The sequence below is a fragment of the Tachyglossus aculeatus genome, chromosome 6 (assembly GCF_015852505.1).
Source record: "Tachyglossus aculeatus isolate mTacAcu1 chromosome 6, mTacAcu1.pri, whole genome shotgun sequence".
Classification (NCBI taxonomy): domain Eukaryota; kingdom Metazoa; phylum Chordata; class Mammalia; order Monotremata; family Tachyglossidae; genus Tachyglossus; species Tachyglossus aculeatus.
In genome coordinates this window covers 4,401,484-4,416,306 of record NC_052071.1, presented here as the reverse complement: position 1 = coordinate 4,416,306, position 14,823 = coordinate 4,401,484, and the positions used below count along the sequence as shown (strand labels likewise).

At 53.0% G+C, this 14,823-nt stretch overlaps 1 protein-coding gene across 2 annotated transcripts in view; it reads right to left on the bottom strand.

Annotated features, from left to right (window-relative positions):
- Positions 1–14,823, bottom strand: part of KIF4A (kinesin family member 4A) — a 75,375-nt gene that overhangs the window by 15,021 nt on the left and 45,531 nt on the right. For both annotated transcript variants that reach the window (XR_005451586.1, XM_038747981.1), the window contains exons 17-22: positions 12,344–12,454; positions 10,165–10,248; positions 9,783–9,896; positions 7,602–7,757; positions 5,849–5,943; positions 2,157–2,286 (exon numbers count right to left, since the gene is read on the bottom strand). Coding sequence is in view for 1 of the 2 variants with exons in the window: in XM_038747981.1 (XP_038603909.1) it covers positions 2,157–2,286; positions 5,849–5,943; positions 7,602–7,757; positions 9,783–9,896; positions 10,165–10,248; positions 12,344–12,454 (690 nt within the window). In the remaining variant the exon portion in view is untranslated. The remainder of the gene's footprint in view (positions 1–2,156; positions 2,287–5,848; positions 5,944–7,601; positions 7,758–9,782; positions 9,897–10,164; positions 10,249–12,343; positions 12,455–14,823) is intronic.

The following is a 14,823-nucleotide window of genomic DNA, read 5'->3' as shown; positions in this document are numbered from 1 at the left end:
TATTAGACGTTGCCACTTTGTACATCCCCAGCGCTTAGAACAGTAAGTGCTTAACAAATAATAATAATAATAATGGCATTTATTAAGTGCTTACTATGTGCGAAGCACTGTACTAAGCGCTGGGGCGGTTACAAGGTGATCGGGTTGTCCCACGGGGGGCAAATGCCATTATTTATCATATATTAGATGTTGCCACTTTGTACGTCCCCAGCGCTTAGAACAGTAAGCGCTTAACAAATAATAATAATAATAATAATGGCATTTATTAAGTGCTTACTACGTGCCAAGCGCTGTTCTAAGCGCTGAGGCAGTTACAAGGTGATCAGATTGTCCCACAGGGGGCAAATGCCATTATTTATTATTTATTAGATGTTGCCACTTTGTACATCCCCAGCAACAAATAATAATAATAATAATAATGGCATTTATTAAGCGCTTACTACGTGCCAAGCGCTGTTCTAAGCGCTGAGGAGGTTAAAAGGTGACCGGGTTGTCCCACGGGGGGCAAATGCCATTATTTATCATTTATTAGATGTTGCCACTTTGTACATCCCCAGCACTTAGAACAGTAAGCGCTTAACAAATAATAATAATAATAATAATAATGGCATTTATTAAGTGCTTACTACATGCAAAGCACTGTTCTAAGCGCTGAGGAGGTTACAAGGTGATCAGGTTGTCCCACGGGGGGCAAATGCCATTATTTATTAGATGTTGCCACTTTGTACGTCCCCAGCACTTAGAACAGTAAGCGCTTAACAAATAATAATAATAATAATAATGGCATTTATTAAGTGCTTACTACATGCAAAGCACTGTTCTAAGTGCTGAGGAGGTTACAAGGTGATCGGGTTGTCCCACGGGGGGCAAATGCCATTATTTATTATTTATTAGATGTTGCCACTTTGTACGTCCCCAGCGCTTAGAACAGTAAGCGCTTAACAAATAATAATAATAGTAATAATAATAATGGCATTTATTAAGCGCTTACTATGTGCCAAGCGCTGTTCTAAGCGCTGAGGTGGTTACAAGGTGATCGGGTTGTCCCATGGGGGGCAAATGCCATTATTTCTTATTTATTAGATGTTGCCACTTTGTATGTCCCCAGCGCTTAGAACAGTAAGCGCTTAACAAATAATAATAATAATAATGGCATTTATTAAGCGCTTACTATGTGCCAAGCGCTGTTCTAAGCGCTGAGGAGGTTACAAGGTGATCGGGTTGCCCCACGGGGGGCAATTTGACAGTTGAGGTAACTGAGGCACAGAAAATAATAATAATGACGGTATTTCTTAAGCGCTTACTATGTGCCAAGCACTGTTCTAAGCGCCGGGCAGGTCCCACGGGGGGGCTCCCGGTTTTAATCCCCATTTTCCAGATGAGGTCACTGAGGCCCAGAGAAGGGAAGTGACCCGCCCAAAGTCACCCAGCTGACAAGTGGCGGAGCCGGGACCGGATGTTTTGTTTTGTCGTCTGCCTCCCCCTTCTAGACCGTGAGCCCGCCGTTGGGTGACGACCCTCGCCTCTCTATGTCGCCCACTCGTCCTTCCCAAGCGCTTAGTCCAGTGCCCTGCACACGGTGGGCGCTCAATAAGTACGACTGAATGACTGACCCCGCGACCTCGGACTTTCTTTCCACTGAGCCTCGCTGCTTCCCCTCCGTGCTGCTCTAAGCACTGGGGTGGCCGCACGTCAATCAATCAGCAGCGCGGCTCAGTGGAAAGAGCCCGGGCTTTGGAGTCCGAGGTCACGGGTTCGAATCCCGGCTCCGCCACGTGCCTCCCGTGCGACCTTGGGCCAGTCGCTTCACTTCTCTGAGCCTCAGTTCCCTCATCTGGAAAACGGGGATTAAGCCTGTGAGCCCCACGTCTGTATCCCCCCCAGCAGCACATAGTAAGCGCTTCACAGATGCCAACGTTACTATTTATTGAGCGCTTACTGGGTGCAGAGCGCTGTACTAAGCGCTTGGGAAGTCCAAGTTGGCAACATAGAGAGATGGGCTCACAGTCTAAAAGGGGACTCACAGACGTCAGTCGAGGCGGACGCGGGGGGGGAGGGCCCATTTTCCAGACGAGGGGACTGAGGCTCGGGGCGGTCGAGGGGGTGGCCCGGAGGGGTCCCCCCAAGCCCCGGGGGCCCCGGGGGCGGGTCCTCACCTCGCCCGTGAGGTACTTGAGGGCGCATTTGGCCTCCAAGATGGTGGCGATGCTCTCCCAGCGCTGCTTGGCCCGGTCCTCGCTGTCGGCGTCCAGTAGCTTCTGCTGCAGGTCGGCGATCTGGGCGCTCCTGGGGGGGCGGGAGGGACGGTTTCCGACAGCGCGACCCTCCCCGTCTAGACCGTGAGCCCACTGCGGGGTAGGGACCGTCTCTAGATGTTGCCAACTTGTCCTTCCCCAGCGCTTAGCACAGTGCTCCGCACGCAGTAAGCGCTCAATAAATACGATGGAATGAATGAATGAATGAACAGCCCTTAGTACAGTGCTCTGCACATAGTAAGCGCTCAATAAATACGATTGATGATGAAAAGCCCGGGCTCGACCTTCCCCTTCCAGACTGTGAGCCCACAGCGGGGTAGGGACCGTCTCTATATGTTGCCACCTTGGACGGCCCAAGCGCTTAGCACAGTGCTCCGCACGCAGTAAGCGCTCAATAAACACGACGGAATGAATGAATGAATGAAAAGCCCGGGCTCAACCTTCCCTTTCTAGACTGTGAGCCCGCTGGTGGGTAGGGACTGTCTCTACATGTTGCCACCTTGGACGGCCCAAGCCCTTAGCACAGTGCTCTGCATGCAGTAAACACTCAATAAATACGATGGAATGAATGAATGAATGAAAAGCCCGGGCTCGACCTTCCCCTTCCAGACTGTGAGCCCGCTGGTGGGTAGGGACTGTCTCTATATGTTGCCGCCTTGGACGGCCCAAGCGCTTAGCACAGTGCTCTGCACGCAGTAAGCGCTCAATAAATACGATGGAATGAATGAATGAATGAAAAGCCCGGGCTCGACCTTCCCCTTCCAGACTGTGAGCCCACAGCGGGGTAGGGACCGTCTCTATATGTTGCCACTTTGGACGGCCCAAGCGCTTAACACAGTGCTCTGCACACAGTAAGCGCTCAATAAACACGACGGAATGAATGAATGAATGAAAAGCCCGGGCTCGACCTTCCCCTTCTAGACTGTGAGCCCACGGTTGGGTAGGGACCGTCTCTATATGTTGCCACCTTGGACGTCCCAAGCGCTTAGCACAGTGCTCCGCACGCAGTAAGCGCTCAATAAATACGACGGAATGAATGACTGAATGAAAAGCCCGGGCTCGACCTTCCCCTTCCAGACTGTGAGCCCACAGCGGGGTAGGGACCGTCTCTATATGTTGCTGCCTTGGACGGCCCAAGCGCTTAGCACAGTGCTCCGCACGCAGTAAGCGCTCAATAAACACGACGGAATGAATGAATGAATGAGAAGCCCGGGCTCGACCTTCCCCTTCCAGACTGTGAGCCCGCTGGTGGGTAGGGACCGTCTCTATATGTTGCCGCCTTGGACGGCCCAAGCGCTCAGCACAGTGCTCCGCACGCAGTAAGCGCTCAATAAACACGACGGAATGAATGAATGAATGAAAAGCCCGGGCTCGACCTTCCCCTTCCAGACTGTAAGCCCACAGTGGGGTAGGGACTGTCTCTATATGTTGCCGCCTTGGACGGCCCAAGCGCTTAGCACAGTGCTCCGTACGCAGTAAGCGCTCAATAAACACGACGGAATGAATGAATGAATGAAAAGCCCGGGCTCGACCTTCCCCTTCCAGACTGTAAGCCCACAGCGGGATAGGGACCGTCTCTATATGTTGCCACTTTGGACGGCCCAAGCGCTTAGCACAGTGCTCCGCACACAGTAAGCGCTCAATAAATACGACGGAATGAATGAATGAATGAATGAAAAGCCCGGGCTCGACCTTCCCCTTCTAGACTGTGAGCCCACAGCGGGGTAGGGACCGTCTCTATATGTTGCCACTTTGGACGGCCCAAGCGCTTAGCACAGTGCTCTGCACACAGTAAGCGCTCAGTAAATACGATTGATTGAATGAATGAATGAAAAGCCCGGGCTCGACCTTCCCCTTCTAGACTGTGAGCCCACGGTTGGGTAGGGACCGTCTCTATATGTTGCCACCTTGGACGTCCCAAGCGCTTAGCACAGTGCTCCGCACGCAGTAAGCGCTCAATAAATACGACGGAATGAATGACTGAATGAAAAGCCCGGGCTCGACCTTTCCCTTCTAGACTGTGAGCCCGCTGGTGGGTAGGGACCGTCTCTATATGTTGCCGCCTTGGACGGCCCAAGCACTTAGCACAGTGCTCTGCACGCAGTAAGCGCTCAATAAACACGATGGAATGAATGAATGAATGAAAAGCCTGGGCTCGACCTTCCCCTTCTAGACTGTGAGCCCGCTGGTGGGTAGGGACTGTCTCTACATGTTGCCGCCTTGGACGGCCCAAGCGCTTAGCACAGTGCTCCGCACGCAGTAAGCGCTCAATAAACACGACGGAATGAATGAATGAATGAATGAAAAGCCCGGGCTCGACCTTCCCCTTCCAGACTGTGAGCCCACAGCGGGGTAGGGACTGTCTCTATATGTTGCCGCCTTGGACGTCCCAAGCGCTTAGCACAGTGCTCCGCACACAGTAAGCGCTCAATAAATACGATAGAATGAATGAATGAATGAATGAAAAGCCCAGGCTCAACCTTCCCCTTCTAGACTGTGAGCCCACTGTTGGGTAGGGGCTGTCTCTCTATGTTGCCAACTTGTACTTCCCAAGCGCTTAGTACAGTGCTCTGCACACAGTAAGCGCTCAGTAAATACGATTGATTGATTGATTGATTGATCCACTGAGCCACACACTGCTTCCCTCAAGCTTGTACTTCCCAGGCTGTGAGCCCACTTTCTAGACTGTGAGCCCGTTGTTGGGTAGGGACCGTCTCTATATGTTGCCAACTTGGACTTCCCAAGCGCTTAGTACAGTGCTCTGCACACAGTAAGCTCTCAATAAATACGATTGATTGATTGATTGATCCACTGAGCCACACGCTGCTTCCCCCAAGCTTGTACTTCCCAGGCTGTGAGCCCACTTTCTAGACTGTGAGCCCACTGTTGGGTAGGGACCGTCTCTATATGTTGCCAACTTGGACTTCCCAAGCGCTTAGTACAGTGCTCTGCACACAGTAAGCGCTCAGTAAATACGATTGATTGAATGAATGAATGAAAAGCCCGGGCTCGACCTTCCCCTTCTAGACTGTGAGCCCACTGTTGGGTAGGGACCGTCTCTATATGTTGCCACCTTGGACTTCCCAAGCGCTTAGTACAGTGCTCTGCACACAGTAAGCGCTCAATAAATACGACTGATTGATTGATTGATCCACCGAGCCGCACGCTGCTTCTCCCAAGCTTGTACTTCCCAGGCTGTGAGCCCAGCACTTGGGAAGGACAAGTTGGCAACATAGAGAGATGGCCCGTATGTAGAAGGCGCTTAATTCCAACATTATTATTATTCATTCATTCATTCAATCGTATTTATTGAGCGCTTACTGTGTGAAGAGCGCTGTACTAAGCGCTTTGTACAGTGCCTGGCACATAGCGCTTCACAAATAGAAGAAAAACCCCCCGGAAGGTGAGGACATCCACAGCTCCGTTTCTGTCGCCCTGCCAGACGAGAAGCTTCTCGAGGGCAGGGATGGCGTCTACTAGTCCACTGGACTCTCCCAAGCGCTCCGCACACAGCAGGCGCTCAGTACACCTCTCCTCGGCCACCGAGGAGAGACCCGCTTCCCCCACCCGAAAGGCCCGGCCCGCCCCCTGACCTGAGCTCCATCTCCGTTTCCAGGCTCTCGATCTGCTTGGTGATGGACGCCTCGGTCTCCGGGATTTTCAGGTCGGTGACGGAGTACGTCCGCCTCTGTGAGCCGGGGCGGTGGGGGAGACGGGGACGCCGGGGTTACGCGGGGGTCGGACGGGAGGGGATTCCCTGGAGCCGGGATACTTTCCCGGCGGCCTTGGCGGGAGAACGTGTCGGAATGAACGATTTTCCCCCCCTTCCACCCGGCTTCATCTCCCCACTACCTCCCCTTCCCACCTTCTAGACTGTGAGCTCGTTGTTGGGCAGGGATTGTCTCTACTTGTTGCCAAATTGGACTTTCCAAGCGCTTAGTACAGTGCTCTGCACACAGTAAGCGCTCAATAAATACAATGGAATGAATGAATGAATAAATGAACTCATTGTTGGGCAGGGATTGTCTCTACTTGTTGCCGAATTGGACTTTCCAAGTGCTCAGTCCAGTGCTCTGCACACAGTAAGCGCTCAATCGATACGATGGAATGAATGAATGAATGAATGAGCCCATTGTTGGCCAGGGTTTGTCTCTCTATGTTGCCAAATTGGACTTTCCAAGCGCTTAGTCCAGTGCTCTGCACACGTAAGCACTCAATCGATACGATGGAATGAATGAACGAATGAATGAGCCCGTTGTCGGCCAGAGTTTGTCTCTATTTGTTGCCGAATTGGACTTTCCAAGCGCGTAGTCCAGTGCTCTGCTCACAGTAAGCATTCAATAAATACAATGGAATGAATGAATGAATGAATGAATGAGCCCATTGTTGGCCAGAGTTTGTCTCTACTTGTTGCCGAATTGGACTTTCCAAGCGCTTAGTACAGTGCTCTGCACACAGTAAGCGCTCAATCAATACGATGGAATGAATGAGCCCGTTGTTGGCCAGGGTTTGTCTCTATATGTTGCCGAATTGGACTTCCCAAGCGCTTAGACCAGTGCTCTGCACACAGTAAGCGCTCAATAAATACAGTGCAATGAATGAATGAATGAATAAATGAGTCCATTGTTGGCCAGGGTTTGTCTCTATTTGTTGCCGAATTGGACTTTCCAAGCGCTTAGTCCAGTGCTCTGCACACAGTAAGAGTTCAATAAATACAATGGAATGAATGAATGAATGAATGAGCCCATTGTTGGCCAGAGTTTGTCTCTCTTTGTTGCCGAATTGGACTTTCCAAGCGCTTAGTCCAGTGCTCTGCACACAGTAAGCACTCAATCGATACGATGGAATGAATGAATGAATGAGCCCGTTGTCGGCCAGGGTTTGTCTCTATCTGTTGCCGAATTGGACTTTCCAAGTGCTTAGTACAGTGCTCTGCACACAGTAAGGGCTCAATCGATATGATGGAATGAATGAATGAATGAGCCCGTTATCGGGCAGGGTTTGTCTCTATGTGTTGCCAAATTGGACTTTCCAAGTGCTTAGTCCAGTGCTCTGCACACAGGAAGCGCTCAATAAATACAATGGAACGAATGAATGAGCCCGTTGTTGGCCAGGGTTTGTCTCTCTATGTTGCCGAATTGGACTTTCCAAGCGCTTAGTCCAGTGCTCTGCACACAGTAAGCGTTCAATAAATACAATGGAATGAATGAATGAATGAATGAATGAATGAATGTCAAGGGGAGGGACCCCGGAGCCAAGAAATTTTCCCAGCAGCCTCAGCGGGTGAGCATGTCAAAGGATGGGGCCCTGGGGCCAGGAAATTTTCCCAGCAGCCGGGGGGCTCACCCGGAGTTTTGGCGGCGGATTCTCCCCGGCTTCTTTCTTCTGCTTGAGGAGGGCCAGGTCCTGGGCCAAGGTCTTCCGGTCCCCCAGGAGCTCGTGGAGGTGACGTTTGGCCTCTTCCGTGCTCACCAGGACCTCCACTTCGTTGGCCAGCCAGCTCTGCAAGAGACCGCGATCCAGAGGCGGCCGTTGCCGAGCGCCGCGCGGGCGGGGCGCTGTGCTGAGCGCTCCAGGCTACGAGAGGGTCAGCAGACGCGCTGCGTTGCCTCGTTACGGACAGGGCACGCGTCTGCTGATTCGGTCAGCACAGCGCTCTGCCCCTCTTCAGCCCTCAATAGATACGACTGATTGAGGGAGCGACGGGCCTCCACTCCATCCTAATCCTCCTTGACCGCTCGGCTGTCTCTGACAGCGTCCATCGCCCCCTTCTCCTCGAAACGTTAGCCAGTCGGCGGTATCAATCAATCAATCAATCAATCGTATTTATTGAGCGCTTACTATGTGCAGAGCACTGTACTAAGCGCTTGGGAAGTACAAATTGGCATCACATAGAGACAGTCCCTACCCAACAGTGGGCTCACAGTCTAAAAGGGGGAGACAGAGAACAGAACCAAACATACCAACAAAATAAAATAAGTAGGATAGAAATGTACAAGTAAAATAAATAAATAAATAGAGTAATAAATATGTACAACCGTATATACATATATACAGGTGCTGTGGGGAAGGGAAGGAGGTAAGACGGGGGGATGGAGAGGGGGACGAGGGGGAGAGGAAAGAAGGGGCTCAGTCTGGGAAGGCCTCCTGGAGGAGGTGAGCTCTCAGCAGGGCCTTGAAGGGAGGAAGAGAGCGAGCTTGGCGGATGGGCAGAGGGATTGGGGGCATTCCAGGCCCGGGGGATGACGTGGGCCGGGGGTCGACGGCGGGACAGGCGAGAGCGAGGTACGGTGAGGAGATTAGTGGTGGAGGAGCGGAGGGTGCGGGCTGGGCTGGAGAAGGAGAGAAGGGACGTGAGGTAGGAGGGGGCGAGGGGATGGATGGACAGCCTTGAAGCCCAGGGTGAGGAGTTTCTGCCTGATGCGCAGATTGATCGGTAGCCATTGGAGGTTTTTGAGGAGGGGAGTGATATGTCCAGAGCGTTTCTGGACAAAGATAATCCGGGCAGCAGCATGAAGTATGGATTGAAGTGGAGAGAGACACGAGGATGGGAGATCAGAGAGAAGGCTGGTGCAGTAGTCCAGACGGGATAGGATGAGAGCTTGAATTAGCAGGGTAGCGGTTTGGATGGAGAGGAAAGGGCGGTATCTACTGAAGGCTCTCCGTGTGCGGAGGACCGGACTACGTGCGTGGGAGAGGACAATGTAACGGAGCTGGTGGACACGTTCCCTGCCCACACACGAGCTTACGATCTAGCATCGTCCTCTCCCGCCTCTCCGGCTCCTCCTCGGCCTCCCGTGGGGGGTCCCTCGGGGCTCAGTCCCGGCTCCCCTTCCCTCCTCCGTCTCCCTCCGCTCCCACGGCTTCGACTCCCACCTCTACGTGGACGATTCCCAAATCCCCACCTCCAGCCCCCACCTCTCTCCCTCTCCGCCGTCGCGCATCTCCCTCCTGCCTTCGGGACATCTCCTCTGCTTGGCCATCCCCCCGACCCCTCAAACTGAACAGGTCCACAAAGAAAGTCATCTTCCCGCCCAAACAGGGACTTTCCCGTCACTGTAGCCATCCTTCCTGTCTCACGAGCCTGCCAACGCGGCGTTTGCCTCGACTCGGTTCTCCCCTTCAACCCACACAGTCGGTCCGTCCCCAGATCCCGTCACGACGTGGCAAAGATCCGTCCAAACGGCTCCCACGCTAATCCAAGCATTTCTCCTCTCCCGCCTGGATTATTCCATCGGCCTCCTCGCTGACCTCCCTGCCTCCCGTCTCTCCCCACTCCGGTCCGCGTTTCACTCTGCTGCCCGGACCGTCTTTCTACAAAGACATTCAGTCCACTTCTCCCGGCTCCGCAAGACCCTCCTTTAAAGTCCTCACCGGGGCCGCCCCCTCCTCCTCCTCCACCTCCCCGATTTCCTCCTCCTCCGGCCCACCCGCTCCTCTCACCCGACCTGCTCGCCGTCTCTCCATCTCGTCCATCTTCGCGGCCCTCGCGGGGTCCCAGCCCGCCCCACCCCGGGACCCCCGTACCTTCACCCGAGCGGCGGTGCCCTCCATCCCTCGGCTTTGACTCTCCTTCCGCTTCTCTGCCACTTCCTGCTGCTTCTGGAGGGCATCTTTGAGGCGCTTGTTCGCGGCGGCTGCCTGAAGCGGAGGGGGGTTTGCGCTCTGTCGGTGCCGGCGGTCTCCCCCGCCCCTCGCCCCCTGCCAGCCGACAGCCCCCCCCGGGGACCAGGAGCGGGCGACTGACGGCTCGCCCCCAGAGGCTTCTGGGAAGGAGGCCGAGCTTGTCGCGCCCCGCCAACGTAGCCGCTCGGGGGCTGGGGGGTGTCGGGGAGGTGATGGCCCTCTCGTCCGGTGGCCCGGTGGGCGCCCCCGGCAATCAAGAGTTTGACCACGGGGGCCTCCTCACCTCCTCGGTTTTCCTCCGAAGGACGGAGGACTGTTTCTGGAAGTCCCGTTCTAGCTTGAGAAGTTCGTACTGCCTCTTGCGGTCCTGAGGAGATGGGGGGAGACGGCGAGTGAGGGGGTGCGGGGCAGGGGGGCAGGAGAGAGAAGGCAGGGAGAGAGATGGAGGAGAGAGGGGAAGGGAGAGAAGGGGGAAGAGAGAGAGAAGGGGGAAGAGAGAGAGAAGGGGGAAGAGAGAGAGAGGGGGAAAGAGAGAGAGAAGGGGGAAGAGAGAGAGAAGGGGAAAGAGAGAGAGAAGGGGAAAGAGAAGGGGAAGAAAGAGAGAGAAGGGGAAAAAGAGAAGGGGAAAGAGAGAAGGGGAAAGAGAGAAGGGGAAAGAGAGAAGGGGAGAGAGAGAGAAGGGGGAAGAGAGAGAGAAGGGGGAAGAGAGAGAGAAAGAAGGAGAAAGAGAGAGAAGGGGAAAGAGAGAGAGAAGGGGAAAGAGAGAGAGAAGGGGGAAGAAAGAGAGAGAAGGGGAAAGAAAAAGAGAAGGGGAAAGAGAGAGAAGGGGAAAGAGAGAGAAGGGGAAAGAGAGAGAAGTGGGAAGAGAGAAGGGGAAGAGAGAAAGAAGGAGGAAGAGAGAGAGAAGGGGGAAGAGAGAGAGAAGGGGAAGAGAGAGAGAAGGGGAAAAGAGAGAAGGGGAGAGAGAGAAAGAGAAGCGGGAAGAGAGAGAAGGGGAAAGAGAGTAGAATTGAGAGGGAAGGAGGTGTGAGAGAGAAGGAGGAAGAGAGAAGGGGAAGGAGAGAGAAGGGTGAAGAGAGAGAAGAGGAAAGAGAGAAGAGGGAAGGAGAGAGAAGGAGGGAGAGAGGTGGAGGAGAGAGGAGAGGGGAAGGGAGAGAAGGGGAAAGAGAGAAGGGGAGAGAAGGGGGAAGAGAGAGAAGAGGGGGAGAGAAGGGGGAAGGGAGAGAAGAGGGGGAGAGAAGGGGGAAGAGACAGAAGGGGAAAAGAGCAAGAAGGGTAAAAAAGCAAGAGGGGGAAAAGAGTGAGAGGGGGAAAAGAGTAAGAAGAAAAGAGAGAAGGGGGAAGAGAGAGAAGGGGGAAGAGAGAGAAGGGGGAAGAGAGGGAAGGGGGAAGAGAGGGAAGGGGAAGAGAGAGGGAAGGGGAAGAGAGAGAGAAGGGGAAGAAAGGGGGAAGAGAGAGAGAAGGGGAAGAGAGAGAGAAGGGGGAAGAGAGAGAGAGAAGGGGAAAGAGAGAGAGAGAAGGGGGAAGAGAAAGTGAAGGGGGAAAAGAGAGAAGGGGAAAAGAGAGACAAGGGGAAAAGAGAGAAGGGGAAAAAGAGAGAAAGGGAAAGAGAGAGAAGGGGAAAGAGAGAGAAGGGGAAAGAGAGAGGGGGAAAGAGAGGGGGAAAGAGAGAAGGGGAAAGAGAGAGTGAGCAGGGGGAAGAGAGAGAGAAGGGGAAGAGAGAGAGAAGGGGAAGAGAGAGAGAGAAGGGGAAGAGAGAGAGAGAAGGGGAAAGAGAGAGAGAAGGGGAAAAGAGAGAAGGGGAAAAGAAAGAAAGGAAAAAGAGTGAAGGGAAGAGAGCGCGAAGGGGAAGAGAATGAAGGGGAAGAGAGAAGGGGGAAGAGAGAGAGAAGGGGGAAGAGAGAGAGAAGGGGGAAGAGTGAGAGAAGGGGGAAGAGAGAGAGAAGGGGGAAGAGAGAGAAGGGGAAGAGAGAGAGAGAAGGGGGAGAGAGAAGGGGGAAGAGAGAGAAGGGGAAGAGAGAGAGAGAAGGGGGAGAGAGAAGGGGGAAGAGAGAGAAGGGGAAGAAAGAGAGAAAGGGAAAGAGAGAAGGGGGAAGAGAGAGAGAAGGGGGAAGAGAGCAGGGGAAGAGAGAAGGAAGGGTGTGAGAGAAGGAAGGGTGTGAGAGAAGGAGGGGTGAGAGAAGGAGGGGTGAGAGAAGGAGGAAGAGAGAAGGGGAAGGAGAGAGAAAGGTGAAGAGAGAGAAGGGGGAAGAGAGAGAAGGGGAAGAGAGAGAGAGAAGGGGAAGAGAGAGAGAAGGGGGAAGAGAGAAGAGGAAAGAAAGAGGGAAAGCGAGAGAAAGGGGCAGAGAGGAGGGGAGAGAGAGAGAAAGGAGGAGAAAGGGGAGGGTGGGCCATACACACATGCTTGCACACAAACGCACCCACACACCTCCCCGCCATCATGCACACGTGTGCCCACGCACCCGCTCTTTGAGCTGGATGACTTCCTTGTCTTTCTGCTGCTTCCACTGCCGGAACTTCTCCGCGTCCTCTTTCATCTGACGCATCAGCTGCACCCGCTGGCTCTTCATCGTCTGCGCGGGAAGAGGAGGGCGAGGAGGAGGAGGAGGAGGAGGAAGAAGCAGAGGAGGGCGGCCCCGGGGGCGGTCAGAGGACCCGGGGTCCTACCCCGGCCTCCGCCGCTTGCCCTCTCTGGGGCTTGGGTCGCTTCGCTTCTCTGGGCCTCGGTTTCCCCGTCGGGAAAGCGCTTAGTGCAGTGCTTCGCCACAGCCAGCGCTCAATAAATGCGACTGAATGAAGCGGGAAAATGGGGATTCCCAACCCTCGGGACTGTCGGCTCCTCGTGGGCAGGGACTGCATGTCTGCTGATTGCTACTATCCTCATTATTCAATCGCTTTGACTGAGTGCTTACTGTGTGCAAAGCACTATACTACAAGCGGCGTGGCTCAGTGGAAACAGCCCGGGCTTGGGAGTCAGAGGTCATGGGTTCTAATCCCGCCTCCGCCACTCGTCGGCTGGGTGATGACCTTGGGCGAGTCACTTCACTTCTCTGGGCCTCAGTGACCGCATCTGGAAAATGGGCATGAAGACTGTGAGCCCCACATGGGACAATCTGATGACCTTGTATCCCCCCCAGTGCTCAGAACAGTGCTTGGCACATAGTAAGCGCTTAAATGCCATGACCTCTGACTCCAAAGCCCGGGCTCTTTCCACTGAGCCACGCTGCTTCTCTGCCATCCTCATCATTCAATCGTATTTACTGAGGAGTGCTCATCGAGTGCAAAGCACTGTACAAAGCGCTTGGGAGAGGACGATAGAAGAATACTTATTATCGTTACTGCCTGGCACATAGTAAGCGCTCAAATCCCATCCTTATCATTCAACCGTATTTACTGAGGAGTGCTCACCGAGTGCAAACTACTGTACAAAGTGCTTGAGAAAGGACAACAGAATACTTTTTATTGTTAGTGCCCGGCACGTAGTAAGCGCTTAAATGCCATCCTTATCATTCAATCGTATTTCCTGAGGAGTGCTCACCGAGTGCAAACTACTGTACAAAGCGCTTGGGAGAGGACAACAGAATACTTTTTACTGTTAGTGCCCGGCACGTAGTAAGCGCTTAAATCCCGTCCTGATCATTCAATTGTATTTACTGAGGAGTGCTTACCAAGTGCAGAGAACTGTACAAAGCGCTTGGGAGAGGATAATAGAAGAGTACTTATTATCGTTAGTGCCCGGCACAGAGTAAGCGCTCAAATCCCATCCTTATCATTCAATCGTATTTACTGAGGAGTGCTCACCGAGTGCAAAGCGCTGTACAAAGCGCTTGGGAGAGGACAAGAGAAAAACACTTATTAGCGTTAGAGCCCAGCACGTAATAAGCGCTTAAATCCCGTCCTGATCATTCAATCGTATTTACTGAGGAGTGCTCACCGAGTGCAAAGCACTGTACAAAGCGCTTGGGAGAGGACAAGAGAACGATACTTATTATCGTTAGTGTCCGACACGTAGTAAGCGCTTAAATCCCGTCCTTATCATTCAATTGTATTTACAGAGGAGTGCTCACTGAGTGCAAAGCACTGTACAAAGTGCTTGGGAGAGGACAATAGAAGAATACTTCTTATCGTTAGTGCCCGGCACGTAGTAAGCGCTCAAATCCCATCCTTATCATTCAATCGGATTTACTGAGGAGTGCTCACCGAGTGCAAAGCACTGTACAAAGCGCTTGGGAGAGGACAAGAGAACGATACTTCTTATCGTTAGCGTCTGACACGTAGTAAGCGCTTAAATCCCATCCTTATCATTCAATCAGATTTACTGAGGAGTGCTCACCGAGTGCAAAGCGCTGTACGAAGCGCTTGGGAGAGGACAATAGAAGAATACTTATTATCATTAGTGCCGGGCACATAGTAAGCGCTCAAATCCCATCCTTAGCATTCAATCGTATTTCCTGAGGAGTGCTCACCGAGTGCAAACTACTGTACAAAGCACTTGGGAGAGGACAACAGAAGAATACTTTTTATTGTTAGTACCCGGCACGTAGTAAGCGCTCAAATCCCATCCTTATCATTCAATCCTATTTACTGAGGAGTGCTCACCGAGTGCAAAGCACTGTACAAACCGCTTGGGAGAGGACATTAGAAAAATACTTATTAGTGTTAGAGCCTTGCACGTAATAAGCGCTTAAATCCCGTCCTTATCATTCAATCGTATTTACTGAGGAGTGCTCAGTGAGTGCAAAGCGCTGTACAAAGCGCTTGGGAGAGGACAATAGAAGAGTACTTATTATTGTTAGTGCCCGACATGTAGTAAGCGCTTAAATCCCATCCTTATCATTCAATCGTATTTACTGAGGAGTGCTCACCGAGTGCAAAGTCCTGTCCAAAGCACTTGGGAGAGGGCAATAGAAGAATACTTATTATTGTTAGAGCCCGACACGTA